Source organism: Drosophila busckii, chromosome X (assembly GCF_011750605.1).
Source record: "Drosophila busckii strain San Diego stock center, stock number 13000-0081.31 chromosome X, ASM1175060v1, whole genome shotgun sequence".
Taxonomy (NCBI): Eukaryota; Metazoa; Arthropoda; class Insecta; order Diptera; family Drosophilidae; genus Drosophila; species Drosophila busckii.
The window spans coordinates 19680880-19702026 of NC_046608.1; the positions used below are offsets into that span (position 1 = coordinate 19680880).

General features: G+C 33.0%; 1 protein-coding gene across 8 annotated transcripts in view; it reads right to left on the reverse strand.

Annotated features, from left to right (window-relative positions):
- The window catches only part of LOC108606493 (CG43867), a 101453-nt gene that overhangs the window by 67256 nt on the left and 13050 nt on the right, over nucleotides 1–21147 (reverse strand). For 4 of the 8 annotated variants that reach the window (XM_017996646.2, XM_017996648.2, XM_017996645.2 and 1 more), the window contains exons 1-3: nucleotides 18509–18613; nucleotides 7939–8564; nucleotides 7790–7882 (exon numbers count right to left, since the gene is read on the reverse strand). In XM_017996646.2, coding sequence (XP_017852135.1) covers nucleotides 7790–7882; nucleotides 7939–8564; nucleotides 18509–18524 — 735 coding nt within the window. In that variant the 5' untranslated portion in view covers nucleotides 18525–18613. Of the gene's footprint in view, nucleotides 1–7789; nucleotides 7883–7938; nucleotides 8565–17679; nucleotides 17787–18508; nucleotides 18615–21147 lie in introns of those variants that run through there. The other 4 variants (XM_017996643.2, XM_017996640.2, XM_017996642.2 and 1 more) reach the window with 3 other exon arrangements.

The following is a 21147-nucleotide window of genomic DNA, read 5'->3' on the forward strand; positions in this document are numbered from 1 at the left end:
ATTTGCAAGTTAAGGGGCGCGCTTAAAACTTGTGCTTGGGACAGCTGCTGCTGCTGCTGCTGCTTCAGCTTCATTTTACAAGCATATAGCCACTATATGTATAAATTTGCAGGCAATTGAGAAATTGCTTAATAAGCGCTGCAAGATGTGCTACACTTTTTGCTTAACGTTTACTTTAAGCAGCAAAATATATAAATTAATAATTGTTTAATAATTTATAGCCAATTGGGAAATTACTTTTAAGCGCTGCAAAGTGTGCTATACTTTTTTATTGAAGTTTACTTTACGCAAGCATGAGCTAAAAAATAAAAACAAATTAATTATAATTGAGAAATTGCTTTTAAGTGCTACACTGCTTTAATTAAAGTTTGCGCTAAGCTAACAATAAAATGTATAATTATTTAAATAATTTATTTTTGCGCAAAAGCAACGTAATAAAAAAAAAAAACACTAATTTAACAGTAATTATTGTAATTAGGTAATTTTATAAAAAAAAAAAAAGAATAATTATTTAAAAATTTATTTTTGCGCGGAAACAAAGTAAAACTTTAATAATATATTAATAATTTATTTTTAAGCCAACAGCGCGTATGTTTATTTTTACAGTCAATTGGGAAATTGCTTAATGAGCGCTGCAAAGTATGCTACACATTTTTGATTGAAGTTTACTCTATTCAAGCATTTTTCAAATGCTCATCAAATATTTATACAGCACACACACACAACAGACAAAGAGCATACATCAAATGCTTATGATATCAAAAAAATGCGCAAAAATTTACAAAAAAAAAAATAAACAGAGAACACAGTATGTAGCATGTGTATATGCATTATATTAAAACAGTCAGCCAGGCGGGCAGGCAGGCAGGCAGGCAATGGGCGCCAGTTCGTCTGCCAATGAACTGCCTTGGCCTTGGCTAGCAACAATTGCCAAGCCGCCGCTTAATAGTGTCTCAAGCCTAGCACTAAGCATTAATTTATTTATTTTTGTTTATATTTTTTTGTTAATTTACTTCGCCGCCTCTACACACTTTTGCACGCACAGCACGCGAAAAAAAAAAAATTAAAAACAACACAAATAGTATAAATGGAAAGACGCGCGAGTTCGCGTTTGCATTTTTGTAAACTCAAGCGAAAAAAAAACTTTGGGCAGCCGTAGCGAAGGAACCAACACGCAACGCGTTACACAGCCAAACACAAACTGATTGCCGTGTGCCGTACTCTGGTTGTGATTTACCGACAAACGACAAACGACAGTCGACAGTCGACAGCAGTCGAGCAGCCCGAGCAGTCCCAGTCATAGCCAAAGCCATAGCCATGGAGTCAGTAGCACACAACAAGGAAACGAAACACACACACACACAGACATATACACACGCATAGGCAGTCGGCACACACAGCTGTATGCTGTACATTGTGCGCATGTGTGTGTCTGTGTGCGCATGTGTGTGTGTGTTTTCAAATAGCGTCACTTTGTGTTTAGAGCCACATTTTTCCCAACAATATACACTTAACTTGCCATAGTAAGCAAGCATAGCATACCCTATGTTATGCTTATTTACAGCTATGTTTAATAAAAATATAATATTTTACATAATATTGTTGTAAATTGTTGTTACTGTCACAAATATCTAAAAATAATATTGATCATAATTTCTGAGCGCTTAAAAAATTTAGAAAAAAGTTAAAATTTATTTATTTTAAGTTGTTGAGCTACGTTTATTAAAAATATAATATTTTATATAATATTATATTAGCTTCAAGTTCAAATTGTTGTTTGTTAATTTTTGAGCGCTTAGAAAATTTCACACAAATTTAATTAGTAACAATATATTAAATAAAAATTAAAATTTATTTATTTTAAGTTGTTCAAGTATTTTTAGATATGTATTATGTATTAAATTTTATGTATGTATATTATGTATTAAATTTAAATTTCCAATAATTTCCAAATATTTTCCCTTCATATATTTGAAGCTTACGCTTTGATTTGAGTAACTTGGAACTTAAATTTCAAGATATTTTGCTTTTATTTAATTATTATATTTTAAAAAAAAAAATCTACACGATTAAGATTTAATTTTTTTAAGCAGCATAATATTCTATTGCTAAAAAAATTGCTTAGAAATTTTTATTTTATTTTATAGCAGCTAAATTCCAACATATATACGATATAAATTTGTTTAGCTATAAAGCAGCTAAATTATAAAATATATGCTATATGTATAATATATACATTATATGCTTTATAGCTTTATTTTATATGCTTTGAACATAACTTATATTTATTATAATTGTTATGGCCACAAATAAATGCAAATTATATTATTAATTGCTTAGCTATGCAAATATAATAATATGCTATAAAATTAAAATTATTAAGTTGAATTTGCAAGTTGCCTTTAGCCTTTCTAGACTCTAAATAAATTGGCATAACAATTGCTAAGAAATATATTTTCAAATAAAGTTTGACTGCAAATGAATTTAAGTGCTTTTAGTATAAAGAAAATGCTCTTGAAATTTATTTTGTTAGGGGTTTGACTTTAGCTCTTGAAGTTGTCTGGGATTGCCCATTGTGCAAGTTTTTGGGAGCTGTGGACTGCGGTCGCCTTAACTTTTTATGCGTATGAATGAATGATCGCGAGTCGAGAGCCACACAGAAAGCATAAAACATGATTATGAATGTAAAGCTTGCCACTGAGCCTGTGTGCGTGTGTGTGTGTGTGTGTGTGTGTGTGTGTGTGCAATTAAATACACGAATTCCATTGCGAAAAGCGAAAAGTTGTCGTCATGGCGAGAAAACCGCACTAAAGTTGTGTGTTAAGCGGCTTTCGGGCTGCTTATTTAAGCCCTTTATGTTTGTTACGTGTGTAACACACACGCACACACACACACACATACAGTTAGTTTTGCTATGGCAAACGTATGTCAACAACAACAACAAAGTTGGCAATGGCTTTGTAGGCAAAGCACATGCGCTACACTCAAAGTAAACCCCCAAAAAAAAAACAAAAAAAAAAAATGTTATTAAGCGGATTGCTCCGAAGCTTTTCGCTTGCAAATTTATAGAAATCTCCAACTAACAATAATTTTTATTACCAACAAGCATTGACCTATGCTCTTTTTACTGTCGCTCTGGCCCCAGGGCTTCCCCACCGTGCACTCATGTTTATGAGCAGTGGATTAAAAAGGATATTAGCCAACTGTAAAAGCAACAAGACAAACGAACAATGCCAACTATAACTTCCAACTACAACTGCAACAGCAACAGCAGCAGCAGCAGCAACAGCAGCAAGTGGCTTTAAGCACAAAAGCTTCTGTTGACAGCTCCACATGGTGCTCTCTAGATTGATAAATATTAATAGACTACGTTGCGTCGCTGCTTGGACTATTTGTTAAGCTTCTTTATGAGCTTAAAATATATAAATGTACAATTTTTTATGTGCTTGCTAAATTAACAGCTAATAAAGGCAGAAATTTAAGGCTTCAGTTGTTAATATTTAATTTGTCTATGAATTATTTGAAGCTTAATCAACGCTAAACTCAACTTATGTTTGTGCAAATATAAAAATATTTGATAAATAATTCAAATAATTTTATGTATTTTAATTATTTATATATTTTGCACTATTTTTTGCTGAGTTTTAATAATATTAATAAATATTTTTTATATATTGGGAGCAACTTATGATTTTTGTTGAGATAATTAGTAAAAATAATTCAAAGTATTTTGCTTATAAATATTTATATATTATGCATTATTTTTTAATAAATATTTTTCAACATATTAAGTACAAACTTTATGGGGTTGCCAAAAATAATTCAGAATTATTTCTTAAACTCAAATAATTCTCCAAAATTAAATTATGCAAATATTAAAATTTTACATACATAATTCAAATAATTTGATAAATTTTAATTATTTATATATTGTACATTATTTTTGCTGAGTTTTAATAAATATTTTTCTATATATTAAGTGCAACTTCTGATTTTTGTTGAGATAAATAGTAAAAAAAAATTTAAAGTATTTATCTTTAAATTATTTATATATTTTGCACTATTTTTTGCTGAGTTTTAATAATTTTAATAAATATTTTTCTGTATATTAAGTATAAACTTTATGAGGTTGCCAAAAATAATTAAGAATAATTTCTGAAACTTAAATAATTCCCCATAATTAAATTATGCAATAATATTAGATGAATAATTCAAATATTTTAATACATTTTAATTATTTTTTTTTAATAATTTTGCATTGTTTGCTAAGTTTTAATAATTTTAATAAATTAATTTCTATATATTAGGTATGAACTTTATGGGGCTGCCAAAAATAATTAAGAATAATTTTCAAAACTAAAATAATTCACTATAAAATTTTGAATTATTTGTAATTGCAATAATTAGGAATTAAATCAATTATTTCATTATTATTTGCATTTATTAACTCAACGCTTAATTTAATATTTCAAGCATAATTCTTAAGCTACAATTTTGTTTAATTGTAATTAGTTGAAATTATGCTAATCATTAAATTTGCATGCATATTTTAATTTTATTCTTTATAATTTTTACTCAAGCTTAAAGTTGAACCAAATGCTAATTTGACAAACTGTTTGCGCTACTTAGCGTAGCTCTACTGTATTTAATTACACTTTTTGTTAGCCTGACGGCTTTGTCAGCATTGTGACAGGACAACAACGATGTTGTCCTAGTTGCAGTGCTCATAGAGAGCGTGAGAGAGAGAGAGAGAGAGAGAAACAAATAAGAGCGCTGTATTAACTACTAACGATGCGGCGCGGCTTTATTACATATTTTTTTCATAGAGCGTACACTATGAGCCTTTAAGCTTTGGTTGGGAAGTCGCACATGTGCAAGGAGTAGCGGTAGAGTGGGGTGGGGGGTGGAGCTGAATAGAGTGGCAGCATAACAGAGTTTTGTATGAGGCATTGTCACGCCTAATTAAAATTAAATGCGCTTTTGGGAATAATTCAAATGAATAAACGAGCATACACACACACATACATACACACACATGCATATAGAACAGTCAGCATAGACGCAAACTTTACTTTGCAAGCAACTGAGGCTGAGTCTGAAGTCTGCAAAATTTTACAAGTTTTCGCAGCAGCAGCTGCTGTAAGGCGTGGGCGTGGCAGCGTTTCATTTATTATGCGACTGATGGCCATTAATTCTGAAGGACAGGACATACACACACACACATTAAAGTAGCACATGTTGCTTCAAGAGCAGCGGCAGCGCACAAAAGTATGCAATGCATATGTGCAATAATTAATAATACGCAACGTTGTGCCGCTTTAATTGCTAATTACTAAGTCAGCTTAAAGTTAATGCACATTAAAGTTGTGCGCAGCATGAACTATAAACTACACACCGCTGTAGCTATAACTCGCTATATGAAATCAGTGCGGCATGCCACACACACAAATGACCATTCTGACAGCTCTGACAGCTGCGCCTTAGCATCGCGTGTATAATAATTATCATAGGCTATCAAATATTGCATTTTCGCATACACGGCGGCGTCGACAGTTTCAGTTTGTATCGCCGCTGGGGCGCGTAACTTTTGTCAACGTTTTGGGCCAAATCGAATTGGCTGCAACGCCTCTAAGCGCAGATTTCAACGCGTTAACGCGCAGACAGCGCAGAGAGTGAGAAGACTCCCGTACCCGCCCCTGATGCGGCACATGACTTATAGCTTATGGCACTTATGTGTGCTAACTGTTTCGCTCTCTGTCCCGATGTGTGCAATCACCAGCATATGGCAAAGTGACAGCATGAAATAGTGGCCATTGCCCATTTATGTTCAGCGCACACACGTTGCCCACATGCAACATGCAACGTATATGGGTGGGGGTGGGGGCAACATAATACCAATGTGAGTGCGCGCGCTCAACTTGAAGTACATTCAATGAACTGACTGAATTGAGCAGACAGCTCAGCTCAGCTCATCATTGAGACTCACTAACTAATTGAAGCGTTGTTTGCTACTAAAAGCATCAACACTTGATATCAAATCAAGCAAGTGAGAGCAAGTGTTAGCAAATTAGAAAGAAAGCTATAGCGCTACTAGCGATATTTTAACATATATAATTATTTTTCATGGAATAACTTAATAAAAACGCTTCAAAAATATTTGTTGTTTGCTAATGGTTGAAAAATTTCATTTTTAAAGAGTTATCATTAATCGATATTATTGATATTTTAACATATATAATTATATTTTTATGCAGTTACATAATAAAAGCGCTGCAAAAATGTTTGTTGTTTGCTAATTGTACAAAAATTGCAGTTTTAGAGCTTTGCTATTTATCGATATTATCGATATTTTATAAAATATAGCTAATTTTTATAAATTTTGAATGAAACTAGCTAATTTAAGCGCTGCAACAAATAGATAAACGTATAATTGTGCAACGGCTGTTAGTTCTAGAGTTATACAGCTTATCGATACTATCGATATATAATCATATATATAATCACAAATCATTAAAATTGAATAATTTGAGCGCTAGAAAACTTGCTTTCCTATAATTGCTTAACAAATCTCAGCTTCAGTGGCTTATCATTAAGCTATACTATCGATATTTTATAAAATATAACTAATTTTTATTACAATCATTGTAACTTTTTATTTAAGCGCTAAAACAAACTGCTAAACTTATAAATGAAACAAATGTTGATATACAATTTATCGATATGTTAATAACTAACACAAAAATCATTAAAGTTGCTTAATTTGCGCGCTAGCAATATTTGCTTAGCTATAATTCTTTAATAAATCTCAGCTTCAGTGGCTTCTATACTATCGATATTTTAGAAGCTATAAATAAATTCAAGCACATTAATGAAACTAACTAGCTTGAGCGCTTAAAATAATTGCTTAAACTATATTGGTGCAAGAAATCTGAGTTTTATAGTATTATTATGTATCGATACTATAGATATTTTTCATAATATAAATTATTTTAAGTGCATTAATAAAACAAATATTAATGCAGCATAGCTGCGCAACAAATCTCAATGCTATATAGCTATTACTAGTTTTAGATATGAATACAATAGTTGTTATAAATAAATATAAGCAAACAAAAGCAGCACAAAGTCAAAAAGCTTATGCAGCTATGAATAACAAAGAGAATATTCTAACAAAAGCGAATGTCGAAAGAGCAGCAAAAATTATATATTCATTGCATATAACTTAAAGCAATGCGATCGTTATATAATTTTCTTTTAATGCACAAGTAACTGTATAGTAGATGTTAAGGTTGCTGCTTGTGCTTGGGAGCGCTGCCAATTAAAAATGGATAAAATGCAAGTCGGGACATATATGTAGTTAGTCAGTGTATGGACTGCAAGCAAATGCAATTACTTGATTTCTTATGCATATCAAAGGAAATGAACTTAAAGTTTTGCAGGCGGGCACACACAACTGAGAATCTATTCATGCATCCTGTGTATGGCGGCGGAGTCTCCACCGCAAGTCTTGCGACTAAAATCAACAGCGAAACTATTCCATTGTGTGTGTGTGTGTGGGGCACACGCCCTATAGACAAACATTACAAGCAAACACATAGCAGAGACTGAACGGTCGTCTAGGCCTCTGAGGGAAAAACAACAATTGAGCCGCTCAGCCGCTGTGAACTGAAGGTGGTTGCAAAACTTTGCAAAGGGTCAACGCAGGTTATTTCACTCGAATTTCAAATTCAAGCAGCGCCTTGCAGGCGCTTTAAATTTATTTAAAAATATTGCTGCTGCTGTGACTTACCTTATCACGTAGCATATCACGTATACGCCCTGCTTGATTCTTAGAACGATGCAGCTCCAAATGCAGCTCCAGGCAGCGCTCCTGCCAGTTTATCTATAAGCCGTAGATTGCATAAGCTAAACAATTAATAAGCAAAGTGCGTTAAATACCTCGGGCAATGTTTGTGCATAGTTAAGCTCCAAATGCTGCTCTAATGCTTGAGCTGCAGCTTTAGGCTTTGCTGGTATGGGCGGTGGCCGCTGCGTGCGACGCGGCAGCAGCTGCGGACTGTTGGGCGTTGAGCTGCTGGCGCCGCTGAACGATGTGGCACGCTTTGCTGGCAGCGGTGAGCCATGCAGCGAGCATGAAGCTGAGCGTGAGCCAGTCAAAGTAAAGCCGCTGGCCAAACGAGCGCCCCCAGTTAGATGTATGGGCAGCGATGGTGGCTGCTGCTGCTGTTGTTGCCATTGCTGCTGTTGCAAATAGTGCGATGGAAATGTATGCAGAAAATGTGGCGCACTGGCGCCATCTTGCGAGCGTAAATAGTAATTGTGCGTATTTGTATAGTAAAGCGTTTGTGCCGCCGCACTGGGCGTGGCACGACCCGATGTTGAGGCAGATGCGCTTGCTGGCGTTGCCGATGGTGACAGCGACGACGAGCGACGACCCACAGCCGCCTGTTGCAGCTGCAACGTCTCTTGCTGCTGTTGCTGCTGTTGCTGTTGCTCTTGTAGACTCGTAAGCGTATCAAATATTTGGGATAAACGACCCAAAGGCACTTCGTCAGACATTGAGGCTGCAAATAGATTTAAAGCTTATTAGTGCTCAGCACATTTAATTATGAGACAATTTGCCAACCCCAAAGCAGCTAAAGGCAAAGGCTTAACTTCAGTCTGTGTAAATATGAACTCACACACACACACACACAGCTAACTCATGTGTGCGTGTGTGTGTGTTGGTTACAGCTTAGAGATATTGCTAAGCTGCTTATGATTTGAAAACTTGAAAGTGCTGCGCGCATATTCTAAGCAGTTCATTCAACTTGAACTTGCTAGCAACTGTTTTAAGTCTAGAATTAGCAAAGTTATGTTCTAAAACAAAAAATATATACATTATTTACTAAGCATTTTATTTAATTATTTACATAATATGTGCGCATAACTTTTACTTTAATTTTGTTCAGTTAAGCTTAAAGTTAAATCAATCAATCAATTTATTTTATATTTAGCTAAATAAAAATATATAAAATATCAAAAAGCATCAAAATCTAATTTCAAATTTGCTAAAAAGCCAGCAAAATAATTTTTAAAAGCTGTATTATATATATTAAAATATATACATATGTTTTTTTTAGTTTTTAATGTAATAAAATAATTGCTTCAATCAATCAATAACATATTCAAATTTGTTAAAAAGCCACCAAATAATATTTGAAATTTGTAATATAAATATTTAAATAAATATATTTTTTTTTTTAGTTTTTACTGTTAAAAAATATTTATTTGCTTTTAAAATATTTATAGCATATTCAAGTTTGCTAAAAAAAAATATTTAAAATTTGTATTCTAAATATTAAAAATACATATTTTTCTTTTTTTTAGTTTTTGGTGCAATAAAATAATTCTGTGCTATATAATTATATTTAAAATTTGTGTTTTTTACTGCAATAAAATAATTATTTGTTTTCAATTTTTAAATTATATTATTTGCACATTATATATATTTTTTTATATATTTTTGTTTAACAATTTTGTTGCATATTTTATTTTAATCTATTGTATATTTTATTAATGCTGCATTTAGACATTTATAAAAATCGTTGCAAGCTTTCTATTAATATATTTAATATTTCTAACAAAAGCAAAACAACGACTGCAATGTTTAATTTAACTTAAGCAATAATATATTATTTATTGGGGTTTAAATCGAAGAAAATGAATTGTGGTTTTGTGGGCTGTGGTTGGCAATTTAATTGCAAGGCACTTGGCAAACTGCAAAATTAAGATTTCAATCAACTCTAATTAAATTCAAATTTAGAGTACAAAGTGCACACACACACACACACACACGCAATAATAATTGGAGCTAGCAACTGAAGTTGAAAGCAATTGCGAAGCAATTTTATGGCCAACTGCAAGTTGTCCTTGCTTCGTAATAAGCACAAAATTTGAATATAATTCTCATGAATGGCAGCCGCTCCCTTCATGGCTTGAGTCTTGTTTGGGTCTCTTTGTGTGACAGTTTTCGACCACAGCTGGGGACAACTCGAGGCAACTCGAGCACAAAACACTCAATGCCGAATTAAGATTGGACTTGTAGCTGCATTGAAGCCAATGATTTACAGCAAGACAAGAGTGCAGTGCCCAGTGGCGTAGTTAGCATGTAATTTGAAGGGGGGTCAGTAGTTAACAAATGCTGCCAAATATATATATATATATTGTAAATCATCAATAAGTGTTAGTATAAGCAAAAATATATTTATTTTAAAATTTTTATTTAAATATTTTGTACTTATTTTTTTAACTGTCATAAATAAATGTAAACATTTAGCAAAAATATTTTTATTTTATAGTTTTTTATTTTTTTTAATTTTGTTATATTTTGTACTTAATTTTTTACTATTTATTGCATATTTTATTACAATTTAGCAGCACATAAAAAAATAGCCATAAATAAATGCTGCTATAATAATATATTGTAAATCAATCAATAAATGTAAACATTTACCAAAAATATTTTCATTAATTTTTTTTTTAATTTTATTATATTTTGTATTTAATTTGAACTAAGTAAGCAGCACTTTTACGCATATATATAATTTATAGACAGCGCCCAGTAGTTAACAATAAATGTAAATATTAAAGCAAAAATATTTTTATTTTTTTAATTTTTTTTTTTAATATTTTGTATTTAATTTGCACTATTTATTGCATAATTTATTATAAGTAAGCAGCACTTTTACTTTAAATTAAGCTTATATGGAGCGCCCCTTTAGCACGCTGCCAGCTACGCCCATGACTGCATTCAGCGCTTGTTGCTTGCAAACTTCTCAACACACATCAATTGCATAAGAGAAAATTTTGCAGCACTTTGCTGTAACTTGCTGCAAAGCTAAAGCAACTACAATTTAATAAAAACTTGATGACGAATTTCTAGCGCATATCTTTCTTTAGCTGTAATTAAATATATATTTATGCTAAAAATATACAACTTATAGTATAGTCTGTACTGATATATGCGCTCGACAACGACTACAGACAATGTTCATGATGATGATGATGATGTGTCTATATGTATATTGCATATAGTGGGTGCTTTATGTTCAATGTATAATGCATAATGCATGACAAATGCAATCGCGCTGAGCTCATCGAAATGCTACGCAGCACACACACACACACACACACACACATGTATATATAGCATATCATCATATATATCCAGTAGCACACTCACTCACAAGAGTTTTGAGTTTGAAGTACGGCTTAGCTGTTGTCGCTGGCTCTAAATGAAAACGTTCACCAGCTGAATTGCCAATGAGTCGCAGCCAACTGCAATTGCAATCAGAACGAGTAATAACGATATTGCCAGACATATATGTATATATAGAAACAAAAGTAAGCAGCAACTATATTTGCAGCTGCTGTTCAGTTTTCAAAGCTACGTCTAATTTATGCTCAAAAGTTTATCGATAGTTGCGCTCTGCTTATAAAATCAGGCAAAATTAATAATATTCGAGCTAGAAATTATGACAAATTTTTATAATTATAGCTTTTATTAATTTAGGCATGGAATTGTTTGCATATTATTTTGGATTTGTTGCTTAATAAAACTCAATTCTTTTAATAATTCAAATTTAGCTATTTTTTTATTATAGCTTTTATTAATTTATGAATTAAATTGTGGCATTTTTGCATTTATTATTAATTTTAATAATTCAAATTTTGCTATTTTTCGAAATTTAATAACAGCAATGTGACAAAATTTTATAATTATAGCTTTTTTTAATTTATGAATTAATATGTTATTGCTATTGCAATTATTATTAATGTTTTGGTACCTCAATAAGACTTAATTATTTTAATAATTCAAATTTATCAAAAGAAATTTGAAAAATTATAATTATTACTGCTTTTATTATTATTTTTGCTTAAATGGTATCGATGTTTTGTATTAATTTACTGCTTGTAATAAAAAAAATTTTTAATTATTTAAATATTTGTAGAGTGACTGACTTTTGCAAATTTATGTACAATCTTATTATTTTGAATAATTATTTAGAATTTATTTGAGTGAAAAAAAAACCAATTCCAGTAAAATTCATAATTTTGTTAAGAAATGCTTTGACAAATTTAATTATTCAGAGAGTAGCTTAGTGAATCCTTTATAAACAAATAAAATAATACATATTGGTAAAAAAAAATCTAGCACAGCTGTAATTTAGTTTTAAACTTTAATAAGCTTAATTTTAGTTTTTCAAACTTAACTTAAAGTTATTATGTAAAAATGATTTTTATTGTTTAAGCAATTAGCCTGCAATTTCATTTGCTCTTCAACTAATTGAAGCGCCCCAATACTTAAAAAATTTGACAACAAAATTTGTGTGTTATAAATTTTAATGCGTGCAGCAACTGCAAATTGCAAATAGCAGAGGCAAGTTCGACTATTTGTTTCTGTTTTATTCATAGTACATTGACTTTTGCGGTTTGCTCAGCTCAGCAACAAAAGGCCGCCCACACAATTGTCACTCTGCCTGTTTTTCATACTGAACTATTATTGTATAGATTGTGTGTGTGTGTGTGTTTTTTATTCATAGGCATGCACAGACCTGCATATGCATGCTCATTCGTGTTGTTTAAGTTTTGTGCAGTGATAAAAGCCTCACAATTTCCATGCGCCGCCTCATTGACAGTTGTATAGATAGCTTTGGAACAATAGAGAGCAGAGCAGCGAGACAAGCCATGTGGCATACATAAGCAATGACATGGATATCTTTAGATAGATCCAGAAGCGAAAAATTAACATGAAAATGCCACGAAAATCAAAACAAGCTTGAGCCTGAGCATTTTTGCAAAATTTGGCAGTTGCAAAACTGTCGAACTTCAACTAGAGCAGCTAAGTTTAGCGCTAAAAATATTTAAATAATAATAATTGCTCTTCAATTAGCGTCATAAAATAAAACTCAAAAGTTATGTTTAACGCAGAGTTTTAATTTTTGTTGCTCAAGCTAAAACCAAACAGCAAAAGAAATAAAAATAATTCTATAAAATTCCCAGCACTAGCAGATTATTACTTTTAAGCTATTTTGAGCGCAATAAAATAAAAAATGTTAATTATTTAGTATTTATTTTAAAACTTATCAAAAATTTTGCATTTTTTTGCTCAATCTAAAACCAAACAGTAAATTTAATAAAAATATTTCATAAATAAATATATATAAACTCCAAGAACTTTTTGTTTTATTTTGAGCCAAATAAAATAATCTAAAGAACTATAAAAAAAAATTATCGAAGTCTTTATTTTAAAATCGTTTTCTAGGTGTTTAATTCAAATTTATGATTATCTAAGATCGATTTATATAAAATCAAACACTAAATTATATGTTCTATAAATTCTCAACTATTGTTTTATTTTGAGCGCAATAAAATAAAAAAAGTTAAAAAAAATTATGGTTAAAAATTATTATCGTAGTCTTAATTTTAAAAATACTTTTATAGCTGTTCAATTTAAATTTAGCAAATCAAAAAAATTGCATTTTTTTGCGCAATTTAAAGCTAAACAGTAAATTAAATCTTCTATAAATTCACAACTATTGTTCTATTTTAAGAATAAATAATAATAAATAAGTAAATATTTCTATAAATTCTCAGAGCTAGCACATTATTAGTATAATTATTAGTGTATAATATAAATATAAAAAATTATAAATAATGAATAATAATTATTATCGTAGACTTTATTTTAAAAATAGTTTTCTAGCTCTTAGCGAACTTGAGCAATATGAAGCGTTTATAAAGTTCTATAAGCTACACTTGATTCACGCTTTTATCTCAATATATATGTGCATGTGTGTGTGCCTGTGTGTGTGTGTTGAAGTACAGACACTTGAGCTAAAAGGCAGTCAAACGAACTGTGTGCAAATTGAAAAGCTTATGAGTCAAGTAGAAAGCAATTGACGCCATCGATTAAACAAGGCAGCTTAAAAAAAAAAACAAAACAAAAAGGAAATAAAAATCAAATGAAATGTATACCAAACTGTTAGTGGAATGATTTTAATTGACGCCAAGCACGATGAGAAATGACAGTGACCTCGATATGGGCACAAATCAAATCTTGAGCAAACAAAACTTGCGCTAATAAGCGACTATATGCATAAATAAAAGGAAATGCAGAACACACACATACGCACACACACACACACTCATTAGCATATGATACTGCTAGATAACTTCAAGTGGAAACCACGAACAAAAACAATTGTGCACTTATTGTTTGCTCTGTGTGTGTCTGTTTTGCCCCCCACAAGGACCCATAAGGTTGAAAAGTTCAAGTGGCAACAAATAAGGGCCAAAGCACACACACACACACATGCACACATACATGTGCATTGCCAACAAGCCAAAGCTTTGCGCACAAAGCAGCAAACCTCAAGCTGAGTGCTGAAAAGCTAAAAGCAACGTTTGTCGAAAATGTTTAAAAAAGCAAATAAATATTAAAATAAATAATTAAAAAGTATATATTATATAAAAAATATTAATAAAATTATTACGCTAGTTTATAGCCATTTTGCTAAATTTTAAAATTGCAATTTACAATTTTAAAACAATTAAAAATTCTTACAAAATGCATTGGCAACTTTAATGCAAAATTGTTTACTTGAAAAAATATTATTATAAACATTACACTAGCTTATAGCCTATTTCTATAATAAAAAATTGTTTACTTAGCATGTCAGCTAGCCAATAATTATTAACAATTGTTTTGCATCGATTAAAAATCCTTACAAAACGCAATAATGTTTATAAAAGCAAATAAAAATAAAAATAAATAATTTAAAAGTGCATATTATATAAACAATATTATTGTAAACATTATTTTAGCTTTTAGCCATTTTGCTAAATTTTAAAATTGTTTAGTTAGCATGTCAGCTAGTCAATAATTAGTAACAATTGTTTTAAATCAATTAAAATTCCTTACCAATTACATTGTCAACTTTAATTGAAATAAAAATAAATAATTAAAAAATATATATTATATAAATAATATAATAGTTTACAGCCATTTTCCTATAAAATCCTTAAAACGAAAACAAATTTTCTCTGATTAGTTGCAGCCTTAGCTTTAAATTGTTTACTTAGCATGTCAGCTAGTCAATAATTATTAACAATTGTTTTAAATCAATTAAATATGCTTACAAAATGCATTGTCAGCTTTAATTGAAAATTGGAATTGGAATGTCAGTTAGCTAATAATTATTTTTAATTGGCATGCAGCTAATCAATGTGAAGGTTTTTTGTTAACTGCTCAATGGGGTGTCTGAGGGCGTGTAATCGTAATCGTAACCGTAACAGTAAACTGTAACTGTAACTGTAGCTTAGCTTTGCAAACACAGTTGATGTACATTTAATTAATTATTTATACTAGAAAAGGTAAACGTGCCGCGCCGCGTCGTATGCACAAGCAATAACTAAAGTCGGGCCAACACACACACACACACACACACACACATGCAAAGAAAGTGTAAGAGCGAGACAGCAAGCGACACGTAAAGGGTATCGTAAGTTTTGCAAACATTTTTACGATACATCGTTTGCTGTCGACGTCGTTTTTAGCATAATTGATTAAATGATTCTTGCTTGGAGTCAAGCATACATAGCAAGCAGCCAAGTGGCATGCCACGTACTCACACACACATACACATACAAATACGCAGCAGCAGTTGCTGTAAGGTACGAAGGGCACTGTTGTGATTATTGGCTAAATAAAAAATGCAAAAGCACAAAAAAAAAATAAAAATGGCAATTGCTAATGTTTATGTGTGCTCTTTAGCTTTATGTCGCTTGCTCAAGCAAATGTCGTCAGTCAAGCTGTGAGAGCTGTAACTAAAGTTAATACAAGCCAAACGTATTTTATAGGCAAGTAAATCGATTAAACATAGCCCGTGTCATATAAAAGAAATATGCGTATTAATTATAAAAGCAAGCAAAATATTTCTAGTTAAAATTAAAATATATAATTCAAGCCAGTTTGATAATTATTGCTAACCAATTAATTTACAAGTCTTAATGAACATTTTTATAAATAAAATTAAGCAAATATAGCAAAGCAATAAACAAAATTAAAATAATATTTCTAGGAAAAATAAATGTAGCAGCCAAAAATTCGTAGAGATTTTTTTTCTAATATTTAAGCTTAAAATATAAGAAATATGCATAAAAATAAAACGAATAAAATCAAAGATAATAGAAAAATATATAAATCACATTGATAATTATTGCTAACTGATATGCTAAGTAAAAAATTTTGCATTTATTTGTTTTATAAGTGTCAATGAGCATTTTTATAAATAAACAAGCAAATATAGCAACAAAAAAAAATATTTCTAGTAAAAATAAATGTTTTGAAATTTTTTTATAATATTTTAGCTTCAAATAAAAGAAATATGCATATAAATAATGATTCCAAGCAAAATGTTTCTAGTTAAAATTGAAAATAATATAAATATATGACAAATCGCTAACTGATATGCTAAATAAAACATTTTGCATTTATGTCAATGCATTTCTTATGAGAATTTTTATTTTTATTTTTTTTTTTTATTTTTTATTTATTTTTTATTTTTATTAAAACCGCAAAATATTTATTCAAAAAGGTTTCAAAGTAAAAACTGTGGCAGCCAAAAATTTAAGTTTTTTTTATAATCTTTTAGCTTGATGTATGCATATTTACATATGTTTTAGCCTCATTTTGGCTTTGCCACTTGCCACTTGACATACTAAAGCGCAGCTTGGATTCGTTTTGGTCTTGAGTAGAATTGCCCTGACTTACTTGCCACGTTGCTGCTTGGTGAAGACTTTATTTTAATGCATTTGGTTAGAGAGGGGGAGACTCGAAATTTTGGAAAAGTGCGTCAAAAGCACGTAGCAGCTTTGCCGGCGGCTCTTTGACTTGGCTTAATTGTTGGACTCGCGTTAATTTGCTTGCTAAAAATAAGTCTAACAACTTGCTCAAGTCCAAGCAGCAGCAGCAGCAGCAATAAAAAAAATTGTTGCAAGCATCGACGTTTGCATTAACTTGCAACACAAAGTGCTCTTGACATGGTTTCTATTTAAGTTTGGTTGCAATTGATTTTTTTTTCAGGTCAACAGCAATATTTCATTTTGGCCATTGCTTAAAATTTGTTATTCAAAGAGTAGAAAATCATGAATTTTAGTTTGCTGACTGGGCCATTGGGCAATAGCACAATATATAGCCAAACAATTACATTGATTTTTCTTAAGGGAATATAGCCGAGTAGAATGCAAGGCAGTTGTCGTCGCCAGTAGCTGTCTCTATATGTATGTGTGTGTGTGTGTGTGTGTGTTAGCCAGGCCCAAAGTTATTGACAACAGCGCTTGCTTCCCCTGCTTGCTGCAAATTGAAACTAACCCTGTGGCAAACGTCGTTGAACTCTTTTTTTTTGCGCTTACGCTCCCTAGCGTTGAGCGTTGGTATGCAAGAAAAAACAAATAAAATGAATTTATGTTAATTTGCTTTGTATTGAGACATTTTAGTTTCATTTGAAGTTATTTGCATGACCTTTGCCTTTGACGCTTACATAATAGAAATGTTGCTCTTAAAAAGCGCTACTTGTCTCTTAATTTTAAAGCATAAATTATGTGCATGATTGTTCTTGAATGGGCACAACATACATATCGCAGAGCAGTCAGCGCTGCTGTCCTCACAGTGTTATGCAGCAGCTAAGCTTACGCCGACGTCGACAGCAACAGCGACAGCGACAGAGGCGACGACTGTTAACATGAGCGCAGCATTGTAGGCGTAGTACACTGGGCTAAGCAGCCGCATGGGAATTTCTGTTTGCATTTATTTAACCGTTGCAAAACGTTGCTGGCAGCGCAGTCAGTGTCAGCAGCCATGCACGTGAAAGCGCAGCAAAAGAAACAACGCAAAAAAAAAGGCGAAAAAAAAACACAAACGCACGCACAAAATGTATGCAGCCAAAGTAGAGCGCACACGACTGTTAATTACCCTACACACACTCTCGCTTTCACTAGCTTAGACGCGCTCTCTCGCTCGCTCGCTCGCGCACGCTCTCGCTTGCTCTCACTATTTATTTACAGCTTGCAACTTGCATAAAATAACATACGCACACATACAGCTATAAAATTTTTGAAATGTAACACAAAACACTTTGCAGGGTATTTAAAAGTTCACGCGCAGCACATTTTGTTTTGTAGTCAGCAGCACAAAATTACGGTACATTGAATTTATGCAAGCTATTGTTGTTGTCGTTGTATGTCGTTGCTGTTAGTTATTATTGCTTCTATTATTTTTGCCGACGCGCGCGCATTTGTTCTTTAATTATTCGAACTGCGCCCCTTTGCCGTTTGTCATTTGGCTTGCTCCGTTCGCTTCAGCTGCTGGCAAACAGCTGTTGATTTTGCCCTACGCCACTGCACTTGTTATTGTCGTTGAGCAAGGCGTGCTTAAATTTTACACAAAGCTCACACACACACTCACATAGAGAGTAAAACATAACAGCGAAAAGTTGTGCACATGGCACAAACCAAGCAGCCGTAGTTAACAATAGTAGTTTAATAAACAACAACAAAAAAACGAAAACGCGACAACGCGACGCGACAGACAACTTGGCGGCTTTGCACTAAGGAAAAAACTGAAAAAAACTAACGCCGCCCGTCGCTGCGCTGCCGTCGCCGCTTGTTTGTTATTGCTGTTGGGCTTTTGACTTTGCTGTTGCTGCTGCTGCTGCTGCACGCTGTTATTAGCAGCGCTGTTAACAGCGCACACCCGCAACTAATGTTAAAAGCGCTAATAAGTTGTCAGCGCTGTGCACAGCAGATGTGCATAATAAATTAACTAAGTTAGTAACTTGTTTTAAATAATAATAAATTTAAGCATTTGCCATTTGCTGTGGTATTCATTTGGGCAACAAATGCTGTCGCTGCCTTTGTGGGCTCTGTTCTCTGCGCACGTCGCAGAGTGAGCGCGAGCCGAACCATGCCACGCACGCAGAGAGAGAAGAGAGGCGGAGCGTGTGAAAGCGCCGCCGTGATTATGTTTCTGTTGTTATTGACAGCAAAAAAACGTGAAAAAATGGCGTCTGCTGTCTGCTGATATGATACCGAACATATTATTCGAAGTCATGCTTTTTTAATCTTCATGTACTTTGCCACACATCAAGGACGAGCGCCGTCCGCCTTCTTGACCAGCCGACAGCCATCCACTCAACTCAACACGCGTGTATTGCATTAACAAATACAACTTTAGTTAACACTGGACATATACTTGCACAAAAAAGACCTCAGCAATGTAGCGCACCGAATATAATTTTTCCACCCACGCAAAAGACTCATCATTGACACGCTCTAAATCAATATTGATCACAGGTATACCAAATAATATAAATAAACAAATACATAAAACACACAAAAAATAAAGCAAAAAGCACACTTTGCCCGCAAAGTGGCACAGAACCGCTAAAGATTAACATTTGCGCGGAACTCAAAGGTACGTAAGCTCGCAACCTCATAAATATTACAGACTAAACATTACTAGAATAAAAACATATAAAAACATCAGTATTAAAACTGAGACTTTACCTCCAATAGCGCCCACAAACAGCAGCCAAGCAGGAGCAAAAAAGCAGCTCAATGATATACGATTCAAAACGCGTCCTAACACTCTCGTTGCGGCATAAAAAACTGTGATGCGTAAAAATATATACAGAATTAGATTCGCCTTCTATCAGTCATAGCACAACCAGGACCCGAACAACTCAACACCATAGCACACACAGCAGTGCAGCCCAGTACACTATGAATAAGTTTATCCAACGACTGTGCCCGCAGCAATTAGCGGAAATGTCGTGAAAAGACACAGCGTGAGCACTCCTTTTAACTCACATAACTTCCCCCTTAGCCGAATTCTAGGTGCGCAACGTGGGCACACTCTTAGCCTGACATATCACGTAACTTGACGTTGACGTCTCTATTGGCGCCTAGGCTCCGCCACCTCTGGCATCTGTGTCCTGCCTATCATACACTACATGCCAAAGAGAGTTAAAATTCAGCCGCTCTATCACGAGACATCATCAAACCATTCATCAAATAAATCCGCAGAGTTATTTGTTATTTCCTCATTACAGTTTTCTGCAAAACTAGGTATCCACCAAAACCACAACCCAACTCCCCCCCAACCCGCCACCGGCCAGCCCCAAAAAACAGCCCCCCGCCCCATCATGTACGCACCTTCTCCACACGCTGCCACGCTGCCGGCCACTGGAGCACGCTTTCGTTCTGCTAACTGAGAATAGCAACTTATATCATCGGTATCTCTGCACATGGCCACCATTCCTAAGATACCCCTCTCTCATCTCTCTCCCTCTCTGATTCTCTCAAGCATGCATGCTCGCACTCCGCCATGTCACGTTACTCTCTATAGCTAACTAGCATGTCAGAAATGCATTGTTCCCACATCTATCTATGTGGTGACTTAGGCGAGCAGCTTGGCGGCGCTCTCATTAATCAATGACCTGCAGTTGAAGATTTATGAGGGTAACTTTTAGATTTCTAGGCCAATTTCTTAAGCGCCGTATACTTGATATTTCAAAAAAAAAAAACAAAAAATAATAGCCAGCTGGTAAGTACATTATTTAACTTTGCCTCGTGCGCTGCTGCTGTTTTATTTTCTTTTATGTTTTTTTTTGTGGGCGTAACGGGATTTAAGGGCGTACGACATATAAGGTTTCTGTCTGTGTTTGCATAATGTAAATTCCGTGTTTAAGCTCATATATAACTCACATTTGCAGCCACATGCAATAAAACATTACACCTTTTTATACACTTTGTTATTATTGTTTTTATTAGAAAGGGGTATATTGGTGCTGCGCATGCTGTTTGTAACATTGTGTCCATAAACTAGCATATAGCAAATTTAGTCGATTGAGACCATGTTCGTCTGTATGAACAACAAGATCTCGCTGACTAAAAGAGCTATAGACACCAATTTGCGTATGAAGATGCCTTTAAAGTTGTTTAACAACTTGAACACGCTAATCAAGCGTTTTACAGCCAGCAATAAACTTTTTAAAGCTAAATTATGCAATGAGATTTTGTTTGAAATAAATTCCATTTTAAATT